At 41.5% G+C, this 24,103-nt stretch overlaps 2 protein-coding genes across 9 annotated transcripts in view; one reads left to right on the forward strand and one right to left on the reverse strand.

Annotated features, from left to right (window-relative positions):
* The window catches only part of Rhea (Talin_middle and talin-RS domain-containing protein rhea), a 157,235-nt gene that overhangs the window by 128,539 nt on the left and 4,593 nt on the right, over positions 1-24,103 (forward strand). The gene's annotated exons all lie outside the window — the stretch shown is intronic.
* LOC139991369 (uncharacterized) overlaps positions 1-24,103 on the reverse strand; it is a 130,463-nt gene that overhangs the window by 12,421 nt on the left and 93,939 nt on the right. For both annotated transcript variants that reach the window (XM_072011365.1, XM_072011367.1), the window contains exon 2: positions 7,498-7,861. In XM_072011365.1, the coding sequence (XP_071867466.1) occupies positions 7,498-7,688 (191 nt within the window). In that variant the 5' untranslated portion in view covers positions 7,689-7,861. The remainder of the gene's footprint in view (positions 1-7,497; positions 7,862-24,103) is intronic.

Raw genomic sequence — 24,103 nt, forward strand, 5'->3', positions numbered from 1 at the left:
TCGGAAGAGATGCGTGGAAGAAATATAAAAAAAAGTGTAGCGAGTGGAAATGCAAAGTGCGACGAGAGAGACTGAAATATAAATATGTGAAGTCTTCCGTAATCGAAGTAGAATTCGTGGATGAAATTTTGCTTGTCAACGGAGAGTAAAATATAGGAATAGGAATCGGTCGGCTGTTTCGTAGCGAGTTATTCGAAGCTGACTCTCGAGAAAAAACGACGAAAGCAGAGGCACGCGGGTCGAACAGGAAGCCAACGAAGGCAGGATTAATAGAACCGAGGGAGGAGGGTAGGAGAGAAACTCGGTGGTCGTCGGAGCGAAGAGAAGAGATCGCGACGAGAGGTTCTCGCCACGCCGAAGAGAATATAACTTAACGGCATAGTTGGCCACGCTGGCCGAGGATTAATTTAAATATTGACATGACCCTGCAGCCGGCCACGCTCGACGAAGCGTCGCTAAACGTTCGTTCAATTTGCGTGTCGCCCTTCGTCTCTCAAGCCACGATCGGCGTAAATCTACGCCGTGAAACGTTTCATAAACGGGACGGTTATGCTTCCACGGAGCTCACGAGCTTTCACCAGCGGCGATTACACCGAACAACGTAAAAGTTACGTAAGTGTTCGGTTTTTCGAGCGTTTCTACGCCCGACTTCCTGTATTCGACGCGAATTCCGGTCAGTGCAATGGAAACGGAGATTGGCGTTACGTGGAACGAACGTCGAGAGACTCGATGGAGTTGCAGGATGTTTATCGGTGTTGCGTTGCTGCCGCTGTTGTTTCGATGGTTTGGTAGGGAATCGAAAAGCGATATCGAACGGACGTGCAACAATCGTTGATAACCCGAAGCGACGTTTGAAAATGTAGCAACGAAATGTAGTACCTATATACACCGGCGACTAGAAATTCCAAATTGCTATAATCATCGATCATAAAATTACATATACTGAAATCGAACGAATTTTTTATAGAAATTACGTGATAGTTTTTGAATTGCCAATTATAACGAAAAATTATAACCATCGATTAGAAAAAGAATATTATATGCAAAAAATGTTCTGCTTGAAACACGGGATTACTATCTTTAATTCTAAAAGTGATTCCGCCATCGTTCTTATGGTTAATATTTGTACTTCCTTTCCAACATGCTCTGGCACGTCCACGACATCAAAATTATCTGTACAATAACCGAATAATATCGATTATAACGTTGATCTTTGGTGGAAAAAAATAATTTAAAAAGATAGAAAAAGAAGAGGTATTCTGCTCGCAGTCTTTTAAGAAAATTTATCACGATCACGCGAATGAAAGATTTCGTTTAATTTCCTACGTCATTATGCACAGTTTCGCCCCGACAATGGATTTTCTTATTACCGTTCGACATTATGCATTTTAAAGGTGCGCCGAGACCGGTGCACGTGATCGCCCACTAAATATAATGCGTCCGATCGAGAGCGAACACGAAGGGGAGATCGTATTAAAATAGCCGGTGATTAACGACATCATTCCTACGAGCAAGAAAGTGAAAAAGAAAGGGTGGAAGGAGAATGGAAAACGACCGGAGGAACGTTAGCGACGAAACGTACGAAAGATAGAATGCGAAATCGATTGCGCCCGCTGAAATAAGAATATTTAAGGAAACGTCGAACCGAACGTTCTATGATTAATTCGTCGAATTTCTTAGGATTCTTCGAGATCTGCCGAAATATTACATCGGACATAGTCTGTGATAGAAGAACATCGTAGACAAATACTTATTTAACGCTTTTAAGACATTTCGTAGGCTGTAAAAATGTTATAATTACAGGAATACGAACACGAACGAAAACAATCGCTGGAAAGAAACAGAACTGAACCGAATTGTCCTTATCCCGTGGTTAGCCTCGTCCTTTTAGAAAATAGAAACCCTGTATTCGACGATGCAAGTGCTCGTCTGAAATAACCGATCGTCGAAGCGTGAATTTTTGCGTATTGTCAAGCGATGAAAAGGGAACGAATTTCGATCACGAAAGTAGCTGCAATTTCGATATTGCCGAAGCTCTCACCGATCTATTCGACTACGACGACGTTCATAAAAAAAGTTGCATTATTATTCGATTTTTTTGCAACGTTTTTTCTCTCTGTAGATACTTCGAATGCCAAATTTCATCGAGTAATTTTCATAGTAGAACGAATAATATCCCGGAAAGCTCTTAATTTTCTATTCAAAACTGTTTTCCTCGAAATTACAACTCCGACTGCTTATCGCGTTTAATCAAAAAAGAAAAAAAAAAAAAGAGAGGAAGTAAAAAGGAAGAGACGCTATGAGCTGGAAACGGAAGATCGCAAAATGGACTAGCGTAGAAACTAGTTAGAGGGTAAAGAGTGGTAAGACGATGGTCGAGGCGCGAGTATGTAAAAAGGGAGAGTTTGCATTAGAAAAAATTAGACTGCCGAGAGGAAAATGAAAAGGACAGAGGCAGGATTGGAGAGCGGACGCAGGTTGGAAAAAGAGAAATTCTCCGGGGTGTCGTGACGGATGAACGTGTTGTACCAACCGCCGGTTCATTGTGAATTCATCGAGGATTTTCCAAGTGATTTCCTCGGTTATGTCCGAGGGTTATGGCCGACCCTCGGCAAGCAACCGTGTCGTCACAAGGGGAGAACAAGGCAGACATTGCCAATTTAATATTTGATCGCCTTTTTCTCTCTGTTCCTTCATTTTACGTCTTCTTTTAATGTTACATTTCTGTCTCTATTTTATAGTAAACGCGTTGTGACGTCTGAGTAAATGGATCGTCGAAAGCACAACGTTCGATGTTTAACAATTGTCAGGGATCTAACTTTTTAAATATTTTGATAAAAGATACCCCGGCAGGAGAACTTTTTCTGAAAATTTTCATCGAATAAACGACCCGAAACTTTTACGCGTAAGTATATTTTTTTCGCAGAGAGTCGTCCTGAACTTTTTTCATTATTTTTCTATGGTGAATTAAGCATCGAAACACCTGCCGTACACGAGGAATAATCGCGTACATCGATGAACGTCGACACGCCTATACCGTTCGTTGTAATTCGTCGATAAATCCAGCGGTGGTTGTCCCAGGACCATTTCAAGCCCAATGCCCGGATCTTAACCGTATCGTAATATTCCAGGGATGCCTTCAAAACATTCCCCGTTCGCCGTTCGAATGCCGGTCGTATTTCGGTCTGACAGTAAAATTCCGAATTGCCGCGCGGCAGATTAGCCTCGGTTAGTTGTACGTTTATGATTAGTCGGATTCATAGATTCCCCGGTTCGGTGAGTATAACAGTCGACGGCAATCTGTATGGTAATACGGCTACCGGTTTTGGGCGGGTTCCGCGACACCGTTCCGTGTACCTATGGAACTCCAATCAGAGACTTCCCATAATCCGGAGGTTCGTGGTAATGCAAGACCACTGAGAGAGAATGCTCGTCCGAAGATTGCCCCATTCTACTTTCACGTTTCTTATTTTTCTTCCGAATAACCCGTGTAATCGAATGCCGCGTTATTTTCTTTTTAGCCTTTATACTTATTTCTAACGAGCTTTCAACTTAAGAAGGGTCATAATAAAATAGCAAATTTACTTACGCGTCGTACCTCGCCCGCGTTTATTTATTTCGTTGGTACTTCAACGATGTACTAGATGTATCGACAAGTAGTATCTAGCTTCTACTCTTTTATCACGTTTATCTCGTCTTTTGCCCGTAATTTTGCACTAATACGATCTTCGTTGTCAAGAAAACCCATTGGAAGCGGTCTCTCCATCCGTTAACGAATAGTCCTTCGTTAATAATTGAAATTTGCCGGTCGCGCTAACGTTTCATTAAAATTTTATCATGCGCTCGGAATCGCATATTCCGCGTAGCTTAAAAATGGATAATTATTTGCCAAGTGTTTTCGGTGAAACGATAACGACTGCTCGACTTCCGATGGCACCGTTGAAAATTCCAGACCCGACCGTTTCGCCGCACTCCTCTCTGCCGTTTTAATTAACGTTCATTCAGAAACGCGACCAAATTAATTATTTACACGCACCCGTCGGGCTAATTATTTAATGCGAGAATAGTACGTCGCGACAGTTTCGCGTTGTATTTATAAAAATATAGCGGACCCGATTGTTGCTGCGCCACTTGAAATATCGGGTTTGCAGTGTTGCGGAATTGTACGATCTCATTAGTTCGTGATATGTATCACAAATACGATTTTCCAGCTTTTGCTGCTATGGGAGAATCGACGTATAAATTCGTTGGTCGATTTACATTTCAATATCTTATTTAATTTTAACGACGAATTTGAACATTTCAAGCGAAACACCGTTACGTTAAGGTATGGAACGATTACAGTCAACGGAATATTTTCCAATTTCGCCAATTACATGACAACATAACTCGTGGTCATTGAAATCGGCGAGACGTGCCCTTTTCCGTGTAATCAGCCCAATTTCTCCTATCGCATCGAGCAATCGAAGTGGTAAATGACATAGGCGTGGATAAAATAAAACAAAGAAGGGAATCGTCTAGCGAGAAGAAGGGACGACTTGGTAAAAGGACATCCGTGAGAGAATTCAGACCGTCTCGTTGGAGATTGTTCTTCCGCAAGCACGAGGCGCAACCAGCAGTCCGCTGGCCAATTAAAGGGAAACGAACCGCGATACGCCGGGAATACCGGGCATCTGTTTTCGAATTCCGTGATCGTACGCAAAAGAGGAAGCCCTTCCGGAGCCAGTAACGAAAGGATATCGTGGTCAGACCTCCCTCGTGGCGCGTGTTTAAATTCCTAGGTCGCAAGACGTCTTTTTACCTGGTCGATGCTCCGAGGCGAACAGGAAAAAAAGGAACCATTAGCCCGCGCAATTATCCTCGGACGGACAAGGCTAGAGTTACGCCAGCTAATAGCGCCGCTTCCTGGCACTCCCTCGGGAGACACGGGTGAACAGGGCAGAAAACAGAGAGGGAAGCCTGCCAAGGAGAACAGAGAAGGAACGCGAAAGGGTGGCCGAAAGGACGAGACGATGGAATTTAACGAGACAAGAACCGCGGCAAGGGAAGAAAGGGTTTTTGCGTGATAGAAGGCGAGGAAGAATGCACGAACCGAGACAGACAGACAGACAGACAGATAGACAGAAAGAGAGAGAGAGAGAGAGCAGAACGGAACAAATTTGACGCGATAGGAAGAAGACAGAGAAGAAGAAAGTGGAAACATGAAAAGGAGAATGATCGAGATAAGAGGGGAGATATTCGACGAGATAGAACGGTAGAACATGAAATAATGAGTTTGAAAAGAAAAGTAAATGGCGTGAAAATATAGAATGAGCTGCAAACGTATAGGGAAGACGTAGAAAAATAAAAAAGACCAAGAGAGAACTACGAAGTTACACGAAAGAAACAAGAGAGGGAAAAAGTTTGCTACGAGACATAAGAAAACTTTATATACCGAAGAAATAAAGAAGAATGAGAAGGAAAAGAAGAAAGGAGAGGTAAATCCGAATTTTTAAGTGCAAACAGACGGAGTTTTGAAGAAACGTGAAATTTAGAACGCGAAACAAGTTGAAAACGTATAGAGTTATATTATCATCGTAGACGTACTTATTTAATATAGATAATACGTATTGTATGATACATGTAATAACATATGCGATAAAATTATTATTATAAGAGTAGATAGGAAAAGGCGATAATGAAGGAAAGGGCTTGCGAGGCCAGACAAACGAAATATAACAAAATATACGAGAGAACTGTCGCGATACGAGCATGCGAGAGAACAGGGCGGGATAATAAATGAGAAAGAGACACGACGTAATAAAAGGAAGAAAAAGAAAGGAGAAGAATGGAAAAAAGAAAGCGAGAGAGTCTATGCGAGGGTAGAGTAGGGGTCGATCGAGAATAGGGAGAAAAGGGAAATTTAAAAAGAGAAAAAATAAAACTCGGATAGGGGAAAAAAGAAGAAGAGTAACTCGATCCGACAGATAGAGGGAAGACGAACGACGAGATATCTCGCATTATCGATACCGACGTTGCTACGATCGAAAGGATCCTCGGTAGAATCGTGAATTTCAAATCGTGTTCAAACAAAAGATCCTTTAAATTAAACTTCTCGATGTTTCTTCCGAAGCGGACGCGTACGCAGGTCTACGCTGCGCCAAGAAATTTAATAGCCTGAATGGAAATTATTTTAGAAGAAGAACTTTTCCATCCAAGAGAATATATTCGTACTCGTGATTGGTAGATATGCAGAATTTCCTCGATATTTTGGAATCGAAGAATTGCATAATTCTGTAAAAACCGATCATCGTATATACCTTTTAATTTAAATATTACGTAGGATTTATTATTACTTTTCTCCCTTAAGCATTTCTATTTGTCTGTTACACTATTTTAATAGGAGCAAACGTCGTGTTCGAATAAAATAAGAATTATTTTACAGTTTCTCCCAGTATACTTAGCTGTATATCGTGTAATGGATTCGTGTGGCTATCACGTCATCGAAGCTCATTGATTATATGTCAATAACGAACAGCGACGATGGTAGACGGTATAATAGAGTTTATGAATACGTATCAGAGACGAGTTACGTGCAAATAAATTTTATAACTTCGTTTGATATCCCTCGAACAGGAACTTCCACGAACCTTTCGATGTAACAAGGATTTTAATTTATTTAATAACTAAAGTTTCCACATCGAAATTTCTTTCGTTTCTATGGATTTACAGCTTTTTGCGAAATTGCAAAGTATCTCACGGAAATATTACGGACAAGGTATAGCTTATAAAATGGCAGTAACAAACCCTAAGAACCCTTTTGGGGGTGAACGTATCTATAAATCGATCGAGTCATAAAAATTTCTACACGCAAGTTGCTCTATACGCTCTAACAAGGTTTACATAAATTCTGCGCAAAGTTTTTCTCGCGATTACGAAACTCTATTTCTTGTGCAATCTCTGAAATCAATGTCTGGATGATATTTGATAGGTCACGATAAGGTAAAAGAGGGAGGATGATTTAGCGTGGCTAGTTCTCCCGATCCTTTTTACAAGATTAAAGTGTTCTGATGGAGCGACCAAAAGGTTAAATATTACATACCTCGTGCGATTCGAGGAACCACTTTCGATTAACCGACCGTAATTTATTCGGAATCCTATTTCCGGTTATTTCGAAGCCAACGAAATAATTCGTTCCTTTGTCTCGGTGGTTCTCCATACGCGTTATTCATCGGGTTCAACTATCGTAACAATATGGCGATAGCTAAATATATTAAGATAAAGATTCATCAAGAGAGAGAGAGAGAGAGAGAGAATAATTGCTCTGATATCGAATATGCGCAAGTACTACGATATTAAGAAAAATATATTATAAAATATTTCTCGAGGAGACCAAATCTTTCCCTCGAATCAATTCTCTATCTCGTAGATTCGACACGACGATAAAGCTGAGAGCACGCTCGGAGACTTTTTTAACAAGAAACGTGTAATAATAAAATGAAACGTTTCGACACGTACGTGGAGACATCGGGGATCGTGGTCGATCTCGGTGCATAAATGCGCCTATAGAGAATCGTAATTCCTGGCGACATGGTGCGGCGCGGTGCGGCGAAGCGATGAATCCCATGGTGGCTCATGTCATCGATGGTGCGTGTCACGAATGCCAACTGCGCTGAGGACGCTCGTCTATCCATATCCTTCGTGGGCATGTAGCGTGTAACGAGCGGTCCTCGCCCACGTTATTGTCCACGATCAAGGGGCAAACTTGCTCCAAGTGGCCGCCGACCACCGGAAATGTATCGTCGACTGGCCGCCTTCCGCTGGTCACGACTCGTCGCACATTCCTTTCGTTCTTCCTTCCTTCCACCTGGCCCCTGACAACCTGTCAAGGTTAAAGCCCAAAAGGATCAACTTATTTGACGTTTTGATTCTCTTCCGGACATAATAGCTGTAATTGGATGCGACTGGACGTGTCGTTGTGATTGGATAATTTTATAATCAGTATCGTAATTAACACAGCGTCGAGTTAACTTGTTTTCGTTATCAAAGCGTTTCAATTTATGCAAGAAGCGAGTAATCGAAAATTCCATTTATTAAAGCCGACGAAGGACAAAGAGACGATAAAACGAATTTAACGAAGTCGGAGATCTCATTTTCGTGCACGCTAGCGCCGGTAATTACATAGTACGATGATAGACAGATTGATAAATAAGTAGTCACGTCTGTTCTTGGGAAAATGTGGTCTTTGCAATTAAACGTTATTCGCGGCTCGTCTCGTTTCTCGCCAGCAGAATACTGGTAAAGTATAATACACGAGGAATGTCGTACATTGCTTTGTCAACTTCCGATACTCAACAATTTTTCTTATCGATATGTAAGTATGTACTGTAAGGTATCAAAAAGTAGGCGGAGACGTATCTTTGACGCTCCTTCCGCATACGTATCCTTTTTTACTTATGCGCGTACTTCTTGCAATACCTCTCACAATGATGGATAAATCGCGCATTAATTATGTTACTCGTTCAGTGATAATATTACACGTTACACACGTGGCTGTAACAATACGCAATTATTCTAATTCGAATGCGTTATGAAGGGTGATTTTCCATCATATTCCGATGATTTCGGCGCCTGTTAGCACTCCATTGTTCGGTTCGCGATGTTAACAAAATTATACATCCTGAATAACAACGATTGTCCAGATCTGGCAGACGCGATTGAATACGATGATCCATGAATTACGAGAAACGAATCGATCGATGTTTATTAACCGTTTTTTGTAACAAACGTGTAACAAAATTGTCGAACAAAAATTTCTGTCAGTTCGCGCAACTCTTTTGCGATAGTTCGTTTCAAAGCTCTATTCAGGCGAAGCTCTATTTACGGACTCGTGCTACTGATTGAATTTACAAAGCAAGGTAATTCGCTAAATAATATTTTTCATTTTCTAGTATCTTACTCCGTTTCAACAACCGCAGGGGAATTAGACGAATTGCTTATAACTCGATCGCGTTATTTAATCGCTTGTGTACTAATCGTGATAAATAATTTCATTCGCTTGATTCGTATCGCGTACGGATTTCGAAATATCAATAATTTATTTCATTTGCATAATATTAATCATATAATATCCAATCAGAGAATAATAACCGACATCTTTCCTTGACAAATTGTACAATTAATATCAGATTGGTTGAAAGAAATTGAATAAATCGTTGTTATTCGAAAACTTTATAACATAAATGTAGAAATTATAAAATCATAAATTTATTTCTCTCTCCGATAACAATTTTTTGGGTAACACCATAGCCCGTAATATAGATCTTTAACGAATATGTTGGTAGAATTCCAGAATTTGCTTCGTTATCATTTTACCACAAAAATTATAGCTTTTAGAGAGGCGATAATTTCCAAATATCGGCCTATATATCACGTCAAAATTGGTACAGAAGGTTCCCAATGTAACCGCGGTAATAAATTTGATTAATTTTGCAACTGGGAACAATTACTTTACAACGTATGTATAGCTCGTAGTGATTACATATAATTATCGTTTGATAGCTTATTACGGTTAGAAATAGATCGATCCACGAATTTATCACGTTCCATTAATTATAATATTTTCGATAAAAAGACATACATATGTACGTATGACACAGTTATCGTTTTATTTGCATCAATGTTTGAGGAGCTTGTAGCAGATCGCAAGAGAATAATTTATTACAAACTTCTGTCAATCGATGAAATACTAAGTTCGGACAGGTATTGTTGCTGGTATGCTTGTCTGTGTTAATGGTCGATAAGATTAGCAACTCGTTTTATAAACCAACGCAACGTTAGATATTCAGTAGGCTGGAACGTTCAACCCTAATATCTCCAACTCGTTCGTTGGATGCAACATATGGATATAGCATTGGATATATCCAGGCATTAGTTGGCTTCTGTTCCCTTTTGGTTCTATTAATCGTCGATATCGTTATTCGAAACAAATCGTAGTAAAAAAAAAAAAGGTGCTCGCATGTTCATCGATAAAAATGCTGGCAGTTGTATAATTGCAAACCAGCCACCGTGATATTTTCCCCAAATTCACAGCAATTTTTCCATTGTTTGCTAATTGCAGCGTGTTTTGGTAGCAGGAATTTATCGATTGCAGTGGGAAATACACGCGGGAATAGACGTATCGAAAAAATTTCAGCGTAGCTTGCTAATGAAGATTCGCCGTAAAATATTCACATCGATGACCCAGTGTAGCTGATGCGGGAAAAGATATTCGATCGTCTCCGGAAGATTAGCGTGTAATATCACTAGCGAAAAATTATTTTCAATATAGAGTCTCTTTGTTTAATATAACGTTTTTGATACAGAGTACTCGTTGGAAATTCGTAGACGAGATCTTAAGGTGCGGTAATAAGTATACGTATAAAAAAAAAAAAAATATATATATATATATTGGAAAAAGTACAAGTACAAAAAGGACACTTGCCAAAGATCGCAAAGACGAGACGCTACAAGCTCCGATCTCTTCTCACTCTCTGTTTATCCAACAATTGGAAAACTTTAATCATCCATCAGCCAATCAACGTAAACGTTGCTAATTTCCATCCGACTATTAACTACAGCATGCGACCCATCGAGTTAGCAACAACCAATACACAGACTCAATCCCTGGCAGGACAATGTTCTAATCCATCGTCCGAGTGAATATCGGGCTTTACGTAATAATCGATCTCCACGATTATATTCGCATTAGATTGCGCAACATGGGGCGTCGATTAGGCGAGCGACCCTCACGTGGTCGCTCAATCGATTTTCATCTTTTTTCCTCTGTTTTTTTATTTTTTTTCAGTCGGCACACGGGCCACTCCTTTGGTCGGTTGGCTTTGTTGCCTTGATCGGCATTATTGTTGCGCGGAGTTTAAGGCTGTTCGAGGCCATTGACAGATGAAACAATTAAACGGCGTATCGGCTAATTAGTCCGAGCTGGTTGGTGTGCACGCTGTAAACACGTGATCCACGTGACTCGACCCCGCAGCAATCGAGGAATAAAGGATGCACATTGGGGCGCGTGCACGCGTATTGACGCTGGCAAATGAACATTGTAAGCGGTTGGTAACGAGCCGCGTAATCTCGTTGACGACCACTTTGGAATTTCCAAGGGAACATTGGCCGCTTCGTTGTTCTTTCGATGTTTTCAGCAGTTTCGGATTAATTGGAATCGTTCGTTTCTCTTTTGTTACCATGTTTTCTATTATAATAAGGGTAGGATGTGGCTTTTTAATCCCCTATAACCGCGTATTGCGTCGACGTGACTCGTTATTTCGAATGGTTAGCCTTTACTTGTATTTCGAGTGAAATTTATCTAAGTTTGGCAAATATACGACCGACGATATACGATCGGCAAATATACAATCAGTACATGTACCGACCCATGGATAAGCCTGCCATAAAATATCGCTGCCAAGCCCCACGCAACCATTCGATTAACTTCGAAACCCCGATGAAAGACTATATTAGTCCTGTATGCCGTGAGTTTAAAAAATAACCGGTGCATGCATCGTACGAGCTTTCATATCTTGGTAATGTTACGCGTCGTATTCTCCTAATACGAAATCCTAAATTTCGAGTAAAAATTCCCGCGGATCCCGAGAAATTCATCTTCGAAGATGTATGCACGGGAGGAAGCGCGTCAGCTAAGATGCATCTCTCCTCTATACGGGTGCTAGGCACGATACAGATACGTTAGAATATACGTAAATGGTACATTGAAATAGGTATATTTGTACATTTAGACGTAATCCGTTCCAGGCCACGGTCTAAAGTAAAATATTACGGTTAAAATTTCCATATGCGAGAACGAAAATATGTTCCCATAAGCGCAAACATTCAAACCTATCAGCGATGTCGTGGTTACGTCAAAAGCTCTCGGGGTAAAAACTAGAATATATATATATATAGGATACACAACCACCTACAAGACTTCGAAATTCAATTTCTTTGAGAACGAAGACACCTTTTCCAAGTATTTTTCCTCTATCTCCACGGGTAGAGTCACCTGGTGCCCCGTGGAGTAGAGTCACACAGGGGTACCCTCTCGTGAAGCGATACACGTCGCTAGGTCGCCACATCCAATATTCGTGCTATCGCGACGGGATAGGCGCACAGCCGGCCGACACGCATATCCCGATGGATGAACGGGAAGCACGATATTACGCGAACGCTGTGCTGGATAACCGTGCGACGCGATAAAGCCCCAACCTGGGAGGGTCCTGCCGTTTCGAGGAAACGATGCCAGGGGGATCGAAGAGTGGCCGACACGGCAATAAACAATTACTTAAGGCAGTGTTACGCGCACGGCACACCCACGCATTAGCCCAAGTAGAATGCCGCACCCATCCGTGATCGTGGCCCGTGGGCTTGGTTCCTCCATTAGTATACGGTATACACATTGATGCGGGTGAACACGGTAATACCAGGGAATAACTATGTACACTATCGTTCAAAAGTATCCGGACGCTATTTTTCGTTGAATTTATTAGATCGGCGACTATGAAATCGTTTGCTCCAATCACATCTTAACCGCGCGTTTTTACTTTCCAGCGAATAATCTGCCAACTACCGATACCTCTTTCGTACGCAACACCTTCATGTACGTATATATACTATTATGCAACGTAGCAGATCCTTTACGACTTGCCAAAGCGAAGACTATTTTTAAAAATACGCGATTCATTCTACTTCCAAACAACGTGCTAATTTTACGAGCGACACGAATATTTCGCCAACAAATTATTCAACATACTTCACGCTCGAAGAACATTGCCGTTGTTCGACCAAGTTCCGCGATAAACTTATAATTTAAGCGCATTACTCCGGACCGCGACGAAACGACCTCGTAAACGAGCGGTGTTTAAACAATTCGACGGGAAGGCATTACCAAAGGAACGAAACAAGCTGGCGTTCGCGTAAGTATGACCGGACACACCGGAACGATCAATCATAGTTTTCAAACAACGAGTCTCGCGGAAACGAAAACTCGTAACGGTGGAGCTTTCTCTGTAGGAGAAAGAGAGAGAGAGGAAAGAGAGTGGCAGGATTGGCGAGACGATGCGCGTAAAAGTAATTGAACCAACAGGAACTTTGTTTCCGTAAAGAAAAACGTCCGAGAACCAGGCTGCTAGCCGCGTTTTATCGATCTTACATCCTTTTCAGGTCATATCGAACGACTGATTACCGGATATTAGGAGTTACGTCATAATCAAGTTCGAAATCTCACCTATGGATAGACTGAGAAACAAAGTTTCGACGATAGAACGAAGTTTCGATTGGTTTTTACCGGTACATGTGCTTCCATCGGTGCTTCTGCCTTTGTTCTCGTATCGCCGATGAATTCGTTAACCCCCTGAACACGGCGTTTACCCTTGCTATATTTCGCGTTCCTATTGTATTACTCCGGCAAATCTAATTTTTATACTTGGACAGAATTTTTAATAGCAAGCGAATATTTGGATTATAAGACGTCCGTGATTTAATAGAACTAATAGGATTAACGTTGGAAAATTTATTGTGTAATTTCTATAATGCATCGATGGATGCATTATGGAATAGCTTCATCGATTTATACGAGCTCTATAGCAGTCGTATCATAATTTAACACTATTTGATCAATTATTCAATTCGATTATAACATGCTAACAAATTTCATTATGTACGAGCCTGTATAACTGGCTAATTATTCAACGCAAAATTATTAAATTTACGTATCTTTAAAATTAACGTATATGCTAATCGTTACTGATATTCTTTCAAAATATTCGATGCTACTATATTACGTAGTTGGTAAAATACAAATGTAAATATGCAAGAATGTACAAAGATGTGCACAAAGAGACAAATAAATAAATGCACGGTCGTGTGAGACGTATCAGTGATACAGGTCAATGATAATTCAACCCAACTTCTATCGCTTGTTTCAAACTCTAGTCCAGGATTCGAATAACGATTTAAAGTTACTAATTCAAACAATTAATTATGCTGTATTTAAGTTTTAGGCTCGATCGTAAGTCGTAATACGGATCATAATAAAGAACGGAACTAATTACGAATAAATAGCGTAACGATATCGGATTTCTTTTCCCTTGTTCGGAACCGTAGCAGTAACAATGTCAATATCATTCGATTACGAATGGCAGCGGAACATTTCCAAGACAAACCTAAGGTGTGGTAATCATTGGAGTTTCCGCGACTTTAATGACCGTAGTTAGGACCATACCAAGGCAATTTACCGTGGATGCAAACGCATATACGTGACTCATAGTCATTCCTTCTAATGTAACTAACTCCCATCGCGAGAGTGGCTAAAGGTTTCGGTCTGTTTGGACCTTCCGTCGTTAGCTTCGAAAATGAATTGAACTATAACGCGGCCTTAATGTTTGATCGTTCATAATCGTTTCCCCTTAATGACGCTGCTAATGAAATAAATTGGTTCGAGAAACTACAAAATAGTGGTTCTAGTCGATTTTAAGGAAGAAACGAAACTCGGAACGTGCTGAAACCTAAACGTACCGAAGAATATGTCGTTTCCGTATCTTGGTTGTTTAAATATTATTCGCACGATCGCTCGTCGAACACTTTATTTCGCTTCGTTTGCGTTCAACGTTATCGAACGTGCTGAAAGAAATTACACCAAAAATTCTTCACGGTGTATTTACAACGCGTTCATAACGATATTCCTTGAAAATACTCGGCGAGTTTGCGAGACACGGGGAATTCCAGCGGACGACTTTTTAAATTTCGCGTTCTCCCGGTAACAGGAAATTTTCTACGTGCCACCGGCCGGTCCGTATGGCGTAGGAATTAAGATTTATGTCAGATTCTTGTCAGCGCAGCTGTGAACTGCGATCTGTCGCAAGAAAATGCTACGTACATCCTGCCTGCATTTTGCCACGCATCGTTATAATATTTAAAAAAGAAACGGCTACGGATAGAAGTTTCCATTTTTCCTCTTATTATACATATAGTATTTCATGTACGTTTCACTTTTGTTTCTTTGGAATAAAATTTACCCTTCGAATTTGAACTTTTTTCAATTCCGAGAGTGGGACTTGTAAAGCATCTTAGATGAAAATCTTCGAATCAAAGTCTGGAGGATTTTCTTCGGGTTTGATAGAACGACGTTAATCTTTCCTGATATAAAGGGAAGTTTGTAATTGATAAAAGAAGCGACAGATGGTGCAATTAATCCGGGAAATTGAATTAGTTTTGTCCGCAGATGGTAGCGTGGAAATACGGTTGTAATTTATATCCATAAAGTAATGGAATTAGAATTTTATCCTTTGTTTAAAGTTGTTAACATTCTCGTTGACAAATTTCTTACGAAGAATCGATTAAAATTTCTAAAAATGTCTCCTCAGAAGTAGCAAACTCGTCCTTCATCTCGTCGGTTGTATACGATACCGGCAAGAAAATTCAACCGAATCTTTACATCGCTGGAATCAACGACGTTTAATAATTCTTCCTGAATAGAATAGTCGTTGGTTCGTAGAACGATAGTGCAGACTATCGTTAGTTTCCTGCTCTTCCAGGTGGATCTCGAAATCGACGGCAAGGCTGACAAATAGCCTAATTAATCGACCGAATTTAATTAACTTCGTACACCCATGTGCACCGACACCGACACACCGTTCCAACTTATGATTCGGGTTCACGCAACTTGGCATGCTGCATCTCTCTCTCCCTCTCTCTCTTTCTCTCTCACACACCGTTTCAATCGTTCGATTCGCTGTCTCGCTCGAGCTTCGATTCGTTTCGAGCCCCCAGGCCATCGAGTCCAGCTCAATTTCGTCCTAATGAAAATTGACTTTCGGGAATTCGCGCGACGAGTCCCAGTTTTGACACCTCCATCGTTGTTCGGGCTTTTTTTCCATTTTCCAGAACCACGGCTCGAATTTTCGATCGAAATTGAGATCGACACTCGGGAGAGCGAACGGAGAGAGTAGAATTTTTTCTGCCACGGAACTTGTTAACGGTTAGTCCGTTAATTGTTAACATTTCGGGAATTATATACATCTATATCTCTCCTTTACATAAATATTTATAACGTTGTTATATTTTGTGTTTCAGGTTTGTAGCAATGGCAGCGCGAAACAGAATCACCGCTGGAGTATTAAATCGGTGAGTGACATCCGTTAAAAATATATTTACGCGATAATCTTACTACACGTTCGCAGATGATCGATTGTGATAATTGGTGAATTTATCGCGTAAATCAATTCAACGAAGAAGTAACTCGCAAAGTATCTATCGTATTATTCGATATATTTTTCTATCAAAATTATACTTTTTCTTTATCCGCAATTTCCGTGAAAGCAAATTTAAACGAATTGCGCGAGATAAACGCAGATAATTTCGCCCGTGATATGATAAATCTGCTTATAGAAACATCCGTGCTCAGCAGAAATACAGTTTCCTTGTTAAAATTAATAGAAGAATGCAAGTGTTTGCGTTCTCAGCTATTTCCTCGCGCGCTCACATTCGCTGGTTCTTAGCATTTAAATGTACGTTTCAACTTTTTCAGATCTTTTACGTACTTGTACTATACTCCTTAGCCCTAATTATCGATAGTCGCTTTTCCGCGTGATCGAAATTATCTTATACGGCCTCTGACTTTAATAATGCAGTTTCAACGCGCAAACCGTAGACGAAACAGCACTGCTGCGAATCCTACTTTCTTTAGACTTCGATCCCCTTCCGTAGGTCCATGCGTAATAGCTGCGGTGACCAAATCGATATTCCTCGAACAACTTCTCATCCCAATGGTCGCTAGCCGCGTTACGCTCAATCGGCGCATAACGACAGCTGTGCTGCGTTTTCGTCTTGGGAACCTGTGGGGCCGCTATTAACGACGAGATTATGGTGCGTAGTGCGTAGGGCTCGCAAGGTGCAACCAGGGCCTTGCCATCTGCTCGTGCACGTGGCCCTGGCACGTGCCACCAGCTGATAATAGCGCCTTCGATCCCGTCGCCGCCGCGCCGCGACGACACGAGCACTCGTGCTACGTGCCCAACATTTCAAACGGTGGCTGTTTAGGCGATAACGAAATTTTCGGCCCGCACGTATGCTGCTCGATTATATCGAATATCGTGCAAACCGCCTTGGTTAAACGATTTAATTTTACCACGTCCTTTTTCCTCTTTTCGAAGAGACATTGGGGACACTATCGCGAGGATATAATAGCATTGTGAAACAAGATAAAAAATTACAAACGTATCGCGTGATTCATCAAATTTCCCCGCTGTTCGATTTTATCAAGAATAAATTCGTCTTGCGTATTTGTCTCCGGCATGCGATGGTCTTTCCAAATATTAATATTTTATCGCCAACTATTCGCTCCACAAGCGATAAGCGTCAAGCGAGAGATTCGATAGATTTAGATTACGACCAAATTCATATCGTACGTGGTGAGGGAACGAAGCGGTAGCTGCTAATCGTTTGTCTGAAAAAGTGACGGGACTTACAGTCACAAGCTTCGACGTTAATAATTGTACATTTTGCAGAGTACAGTACCAAATCCGAAACGAACAACAAGGTTTTCTTGCATAAAGTTTCGTGTACGAGAAAGTTGATCGAATATTACCGACGATCTATGCGAACTTTTTTTGAAGAATTAAAATACGCAGTTCTTTGGTTAAATTACGAGACTTATCAATCGTGCTTAGGGGTGAAAAAAAATCAAAATAAAGGACAGGAGGAACACGGTGTTTCTCGGTCTCGGGAGAGGCACGACGATGAACGTCACGCAAATCGTCCGTAGGAAAAGGTAGAAACGGCGTCGACCCCGTAAAATGAAATTCATCGCTTAACCCCGTGGAGTCTTCTCTGCTGTATGACGGCGGGGCCGAAGGGTGTGCTAAGGTTACTTTGCGCTTTCTACGTTTCATTCCCCTGGCTTAGCATACGTGTAAGGTCGTGGAAGCTCGGTTACCCTGAGTTACGGCCGCATAATCCAGCTCCCCGTGGCATTTCCCTTGCATCCATCCGCGCTTTCCCTTCAATTCATCTCAGGCCCATCCCCGTGCAACTTTAACGTCACGAGGTCATCGTAAAACGTATCGCTATTCCGCTGAAGGCTGAGCTGCGACGCGGATCGAGTCGCACCGCCTTTTACCCGTTTTTACGCGTAATTTTCTGTCTCGGATCGTTGATAGAGGCTCGTACCACGAAAAATTAAAGGAAGTTCGTGTAGGAAAAGGAATAGCGCGAGGCTTGATTTTATTCGTTCGTTGGTTTCGTATCTCCTTCTCGTTCGTTCTTTCGCTACGACAGGCGTCGTTACCTCGTTTCATTTCTTTCCAAAGCGATACGATAATCGCTTCTCGAGTCCAGTCTATCCTTCTTTGTATCCGTTAATCGGTTGCTAAACTCCGCTCGTCCTGTAACGACGCGCGGAGAAGTACGAAACCTTGCGAGCACCGTGTTCCAAGTTCACCGGAATTTCTTGTAACCAGGCAATTATCGCATTCGTCGACGCGTGGTCCGTTTTGACGCGCATTCGAGCAGGGGTGGTAGGAAATTTCTGGCGAACAACAGCTGTCGGGTCACCTGTTCAAACAGCCGTATTTCGCGGCACTGTAAAATCGCCTCGTGCCATGGTGAGGCCAGGTGAGGGCCGCGTTGCGGGCATCGAGTGGCGTTCGATATTATCGGAAAGTCCCAGTCAGCGTGACGAACGTCCTAGGAAATTTCCACGCTCCTTTCTTCCTACCGCTAAGTCGAATTTACGATCCGTATACCGTACAGGACATTACAGAAAAAGAACGCGAGGTCGTACGAGCTTAGGGAATTCATCGAGGAGATAAAAAGCGTCTAATCAACGTATATCCTAAACTCCACCTTTTCCATATCGTATTCAATTTCGCGTTCACCAAGTTTAGAAATTTTATTTTACCAGTTTCTTGTTAAGGCATCGTCTCTTTGGCCATTTGTTCTTTTCGGTAAGATAACGAAACATCGAACGAAACGAAATATCTGGCGATACATTGTTCCGACTTCTGATACGATAGAAGGGCGTTCCACTTAAAAACATCGTAATTGACATTGAAATTATGCTTGACCTACTGTTCCCCATATGCGAGCCTCATTCGCCATATGTTCAAGTTCAAGCACTGCCACTTAAACTACGCTTACGTTCGAAGGCACGTCCATTTACAAAAATAAAACGCCTGCGCGTTTATTCGCGTTAATTCAACTCGCTACGATACAGACTATACGTTACACATAGTTTCGAGAAGCACAATACATAATCTCTGACCGAAATAACACACTTTACGGACACAGGGTATGTAACAGCAAGATTATTATCGGATATTTATGCGGAGAAGTCAGAGGGCACCGTTGTGCCATAATCTCGACGTGTTTAAATTTGCTACAAGCGCACGTTTAGCTAGATAAATATCCCCAAAAATACGATTACTAACGATTTTATCAAGCGCGTTCCGTTTCGTTCCATTACGTTCTTCGAAATACGTACGTAGCTATGAAAGTCGAATCAATCGAATCGATCGCATCGATATCGAGAAATAAATTGCGTCCGAAAACGCTTCCATCGGCGTTCGTTTACGTTATCACGGTTGTAAAAGAGAATGCGCGTGTCAGCAGCCGCATAAATTTCAATTAGATAATCCAAAAGTCACGTTTAAGGTTTCCAGCGGGCGCGGCAGTCCTAAAATAACAGGGCAAAAGGAGGCGTCGTCGATGCCCGCAGGCTGAATCCGAAAACAGAGGCTTCGTCGTCGCTCGAATTTCGATTCTGCGGGCATTATAAATAAGCGTGAGCGCCGGAAACTCGGTCTAACGACAATTATGAATCAGCCATTGATGACGATGACTAGCAGCTTCGTCATGCCGTGGTTAATATCAACGTGTTCTTCCGCGCGCGATCACTCAAGAGACGTATGGATGAAGTTAACCCGAGGAAAACGAACTGCTGGATTTCTGCTTGTTTCCTTTTACTCACGAAAGATGCAAGATAATCGTTGGAAATATCAATTCGGTCATCTTAGATACAAACACGATGATTATTTCCAGTTTGTTCCAATTTAACGAATATCAATCGACGATCTTCTAATACGATAAGAGTAATAATGAAAAGCAACGGAAGCAAAAAACAAAAGGATAGTACACGGGAAAGTTACGCGGACGTTAATCCGCTGCAAGTTAAGATTCGTTTAATACAAAAATGATGCAAATAAATTCGCAACGAACTTGCTAAACCTCTTTTCAAGTTAATCGCTCTCCCTTGCCCCGTGTACTTAAACACTTTCTGACTTTCGATCCACGTTCGCGTTGCCGGGCAAAGGGGCAATTCAGTTACGGTTTAATTTCGAACTCTCAACTGGCTTTGTAGCCAATCGGATTATTCCTTTGCGAGCTAAAAATTCAGCGCTCTCGTAGGAACACGATTCACGGTGGCAACAGAGTCCAAGAAGAGACGGAGAGACGGAGAGAAAAAAGGAAAGAAGACGGAAGCAAAAGAAAGAAACGAAGGGTGAAAACAGAGCTCGCGCGTTTGGCATTTCGATTTTTCAGAATGGAGTCCTCCTTGTTTTTCTAGTCGCGAATCGAAACACGAACGACGGTGTATAATCGCTGGGAGAATAAAAATCCATGGAAATAACCGATTTCCTGACTTTCATCCCCATGTAAATTTCAATGCAAATATAATTGTCCTTTTCTTCGCCATCTTTTTTACGAAATTCCTGACTCGGAATTCAACGATAGAAGAAGAAGTCGAACGTAGAATTTACAAGAACGAAACGACATCGAATAATCGTGTTTTCATCGACGATACCATGTTGCAGATAAATAGGTATCATCGTTGAATCTATCAGAGGAAAAGTAAGAATAAAGACACGTTCGAGTGACTTCTTTAACGAAATATCTGTGTACTGTCCGTTAAAGACAATTCGCTGGTTCAGCTATCGAGTCGAAGGAAAAACCTGATGTAAAATCTGAAAGCCTAATCTGGTTTTGAAGCGAGGTGTCGCGTGGTTGGCGGAGAAGCGTGGATAAAGGCGGCGATGGGTTCGAGAATAGTAGGAAGCGAGGGTGCGGCGACGATAGCGGTTGCCATAATTTAACCGGTGAGTTTAATAAGGCATACCGTAGCTCGAGCCTGCCGGGCGCAAAGTGTCAATATGTCTGAGCCGCTGAGTGATATACTTCCGGCGTTCTTCGTAAAATTGAAGAGTCTCCCAGGGGCGAGAACCGTGTCGGTCCATTCTACCACGCCTCTCGCTCTTCCGCCCTCGTGTCATCGCGTCGTATCGCCGATCAAAGTCACGAGACTCTCTTTTTCTTCGGGAATCACGGAGAGATCGGATTAACGACGAGTCTTGAGACGCTTCGAGACGAGTTTCCGCCAGTTTCGGATCACCGATCGCTTTTCCAACGATTTCGGCAACGTCTGATCACCGATTACGAGCTACGCAGCTAAGAAGGATGGCGTTATTAAGACGCGAACGTGAAACGTCACGTCGAGGATCGTCGAGAGGAGAGTTTTGAGAGATCGAAGAGGTTCGTTCCACGCAAAGGTTTCGACGAGAGGCCTTCGGTTTTTGACACTTGCCTGGAAATATCGCGAAGACCGGCTTTATTTCTGTCGATGCCGCGTCTTCATCGGACATGGGTTGATTCAAGGCAGATCTTGCTAAGAGAAGTTTCGTTTCTTTGCCTTTTGCGCACTTTTAAATTTTTAACGAGTCTTTTCGGGCTCCTACGTTGTTTCTCGCGTCACGGATCTACTCGTGCAAGAGCGCTTCGAAATTTCGAAATGGGAAGGAAGGAAATTTACGCGAAGTGGAAACGAACGCAAATGAAAATGGGAAAAAGCGTGGGATAATTAAACAAATATTGAATTTCCGTGCAAACTAACGCAAGTATGAATCCGTATAGACACGAGTTTCAAATAATCGCGCAGCTTTTATGTTCGTATTTCTGGCATGTTTCCGAAAACAATGAGCCTTGCAGCTGGCTGATGAGTACATCGGTATACCGGGCGTCCTGAGAACAAAGACTGTCCTGTCAGCAGACAGTTTCAATCTTGAGCGTATTACGTCCACGAATTTCCAAGTATAAGGATGGAATATAAGCCGATTAGGAGAGTATAGAAGACAACAGAGAATATAAAGGACTGTACCTAGATGAAATATAATCAACAACAATTTCCATGAAAAAATTATAAGCATCGCAAACTTTGACAGATTTCTTCGAACAACCTTCTTTTTCTTTTACTGTGTATCTTCTTATCGAAAAATTCGAAGGAAATTCGAAGGTTCGTCGATCTCTTTTGCGTGCAAAACCAACGACAGAAAGGTTCGATAGAAAGCCGATAACTCATTCTCCAAAGTAAACAACTTTATTCGCGTTTCTCTTTGTCTCGTTTTCCTATACTATGTGACCTGATTTCGTAGCATGGCAACTCGTGCATTCCCATTATAGCATCGGAGTGTCGTTTAACGTTTTTTTTTTTTTCTTTTTCTTTTAATTACGCTCTCGCACCGTTCTCCAAAAGAATACGTTGGTCAGAAGATTCGCAACACGGAAAAGCAAGAACGGCCGGAATAGTAACCAGGCATGGTCGCTGGTGAAATTAAATAAAGTTTATTTGTTTCGAATAGAGGTTGATTCGTAGTTGGTAGCGGCGTCAGAATGTAAAGGCTCGTATATAACGGCCGCGCGGTTCTAACGAAATTCACAATGCGCCACGTAATTTTTGCACCATTCGTCGCCTGGCACTTTGATGTACCTAAGAGGATAAGACCCAGAAAACATTCTCTGGAACACCGGGAACAATAGCGCATCGTTTGTCTGATGAAAATTACAGAGCGATGGTGCCCGAAAGGAATTACATCGCGTCGCGCGCTCTGGAAATACGAGACGAGGCTGGGGCTTTTTCATAAATGAACAGCTGCATCGGTTTCGGTTAAATTCGCCGCTTTGATGTTGAAAAAAAAAACACAAATATAAAAAATGGCGTGTTACGGAATTGATGCTGCTCTCTTTTTAATATTTGATATTTTAAGTTAATATTTTTACTGGACAGAAAATTGGAAAATGGCCGGTAGTTTGAAACGTGATCAAAGAAAGCTCGATATTTCGGACTAGGAAATTTCATCGCGGGTACTCTGAAACGCGTTGGAGATACCTATATTTTTATATAATTAAATTCCTTTTCTCGAAAATGTTCCACAGACTCGAGTCGATCGCCTCAAATTTTAAATGAAATATCATTGGTCGAATCGATTTTGTCCGAAGCCTTGTTTTTTGCGGACAAATTTAAATTCCTCGAAGAATATTTCCCAACAGCACGGTACGTGGTCGTAGTCTTATTTATGCTTTTAATATTTTCATTAAAATTTATAGCGCACTACTTCGCTGTAGCAACCGGCTGTTTTAAAATAGATGCGTGACGCATAAAAACTTTTGACAGTTTGTATGGAGTTCGAAGGGGAACACGATGTGCATCGTCAATTTAAATTAATCCGGAAAATGAGAAAGAGGCTGTTCTTTTAAACTTGAACGAAGGAGCAATGCGTTCGTGGAAAATAAATACGAATTTAGAACATAAATGACAAATAATCGATTGTCGCCTGACAAGCTCGTTTTTATAAAATTTCCTCCAAGTTTGCTTGCGTAATATATTACGATCAAAATGAGAATAAACCGTTTTTAAAATACGCGTCAAAAATCTTTTCTCTACCTGATCTGTCACAATTTCGGACATTGAAACGACTACTATCCTTAGATTATGCAGAAAGAATCCTGCTATCCTGATAAAAATATACAACAAAGCAAAAATTGTCGAGCAACATGTACCATCAAAGAAGAGAATGCTAAAATAGTCGCAAGTTCGCAATAAACTTCGATAACTGTATACAGAATTAGTCAACTGAGAAGCTTTACACGTTCCGTTATTGTGTACGACACAATTTTGAAATTGGGTTGAGGAGTTCTGTATTCAGCCAGCATTTCAAGGTTTATCGTCGTCCTAGATCATTAAACAGACACACGTAATGCCGAGAACGGGTAGTTAATTTCTCTTTTAAACGCACCTCTTTTGTTCGCTTAC

This window comes from Bombus fervidus, chromosome 10, assembly GCF_041682495.2.
Source record: "Bombus fervidus isolate BK054 chromosome 10, iyBomFerv1, whole genome shotgun sequence".
NCBI classification, from domain to species: domain Eukaryota; kingdom Metazoa; phylum Arthropoda; class Insecta; order Hymenoptera; family Apidae; genus Bombus; species Bombus fervidus.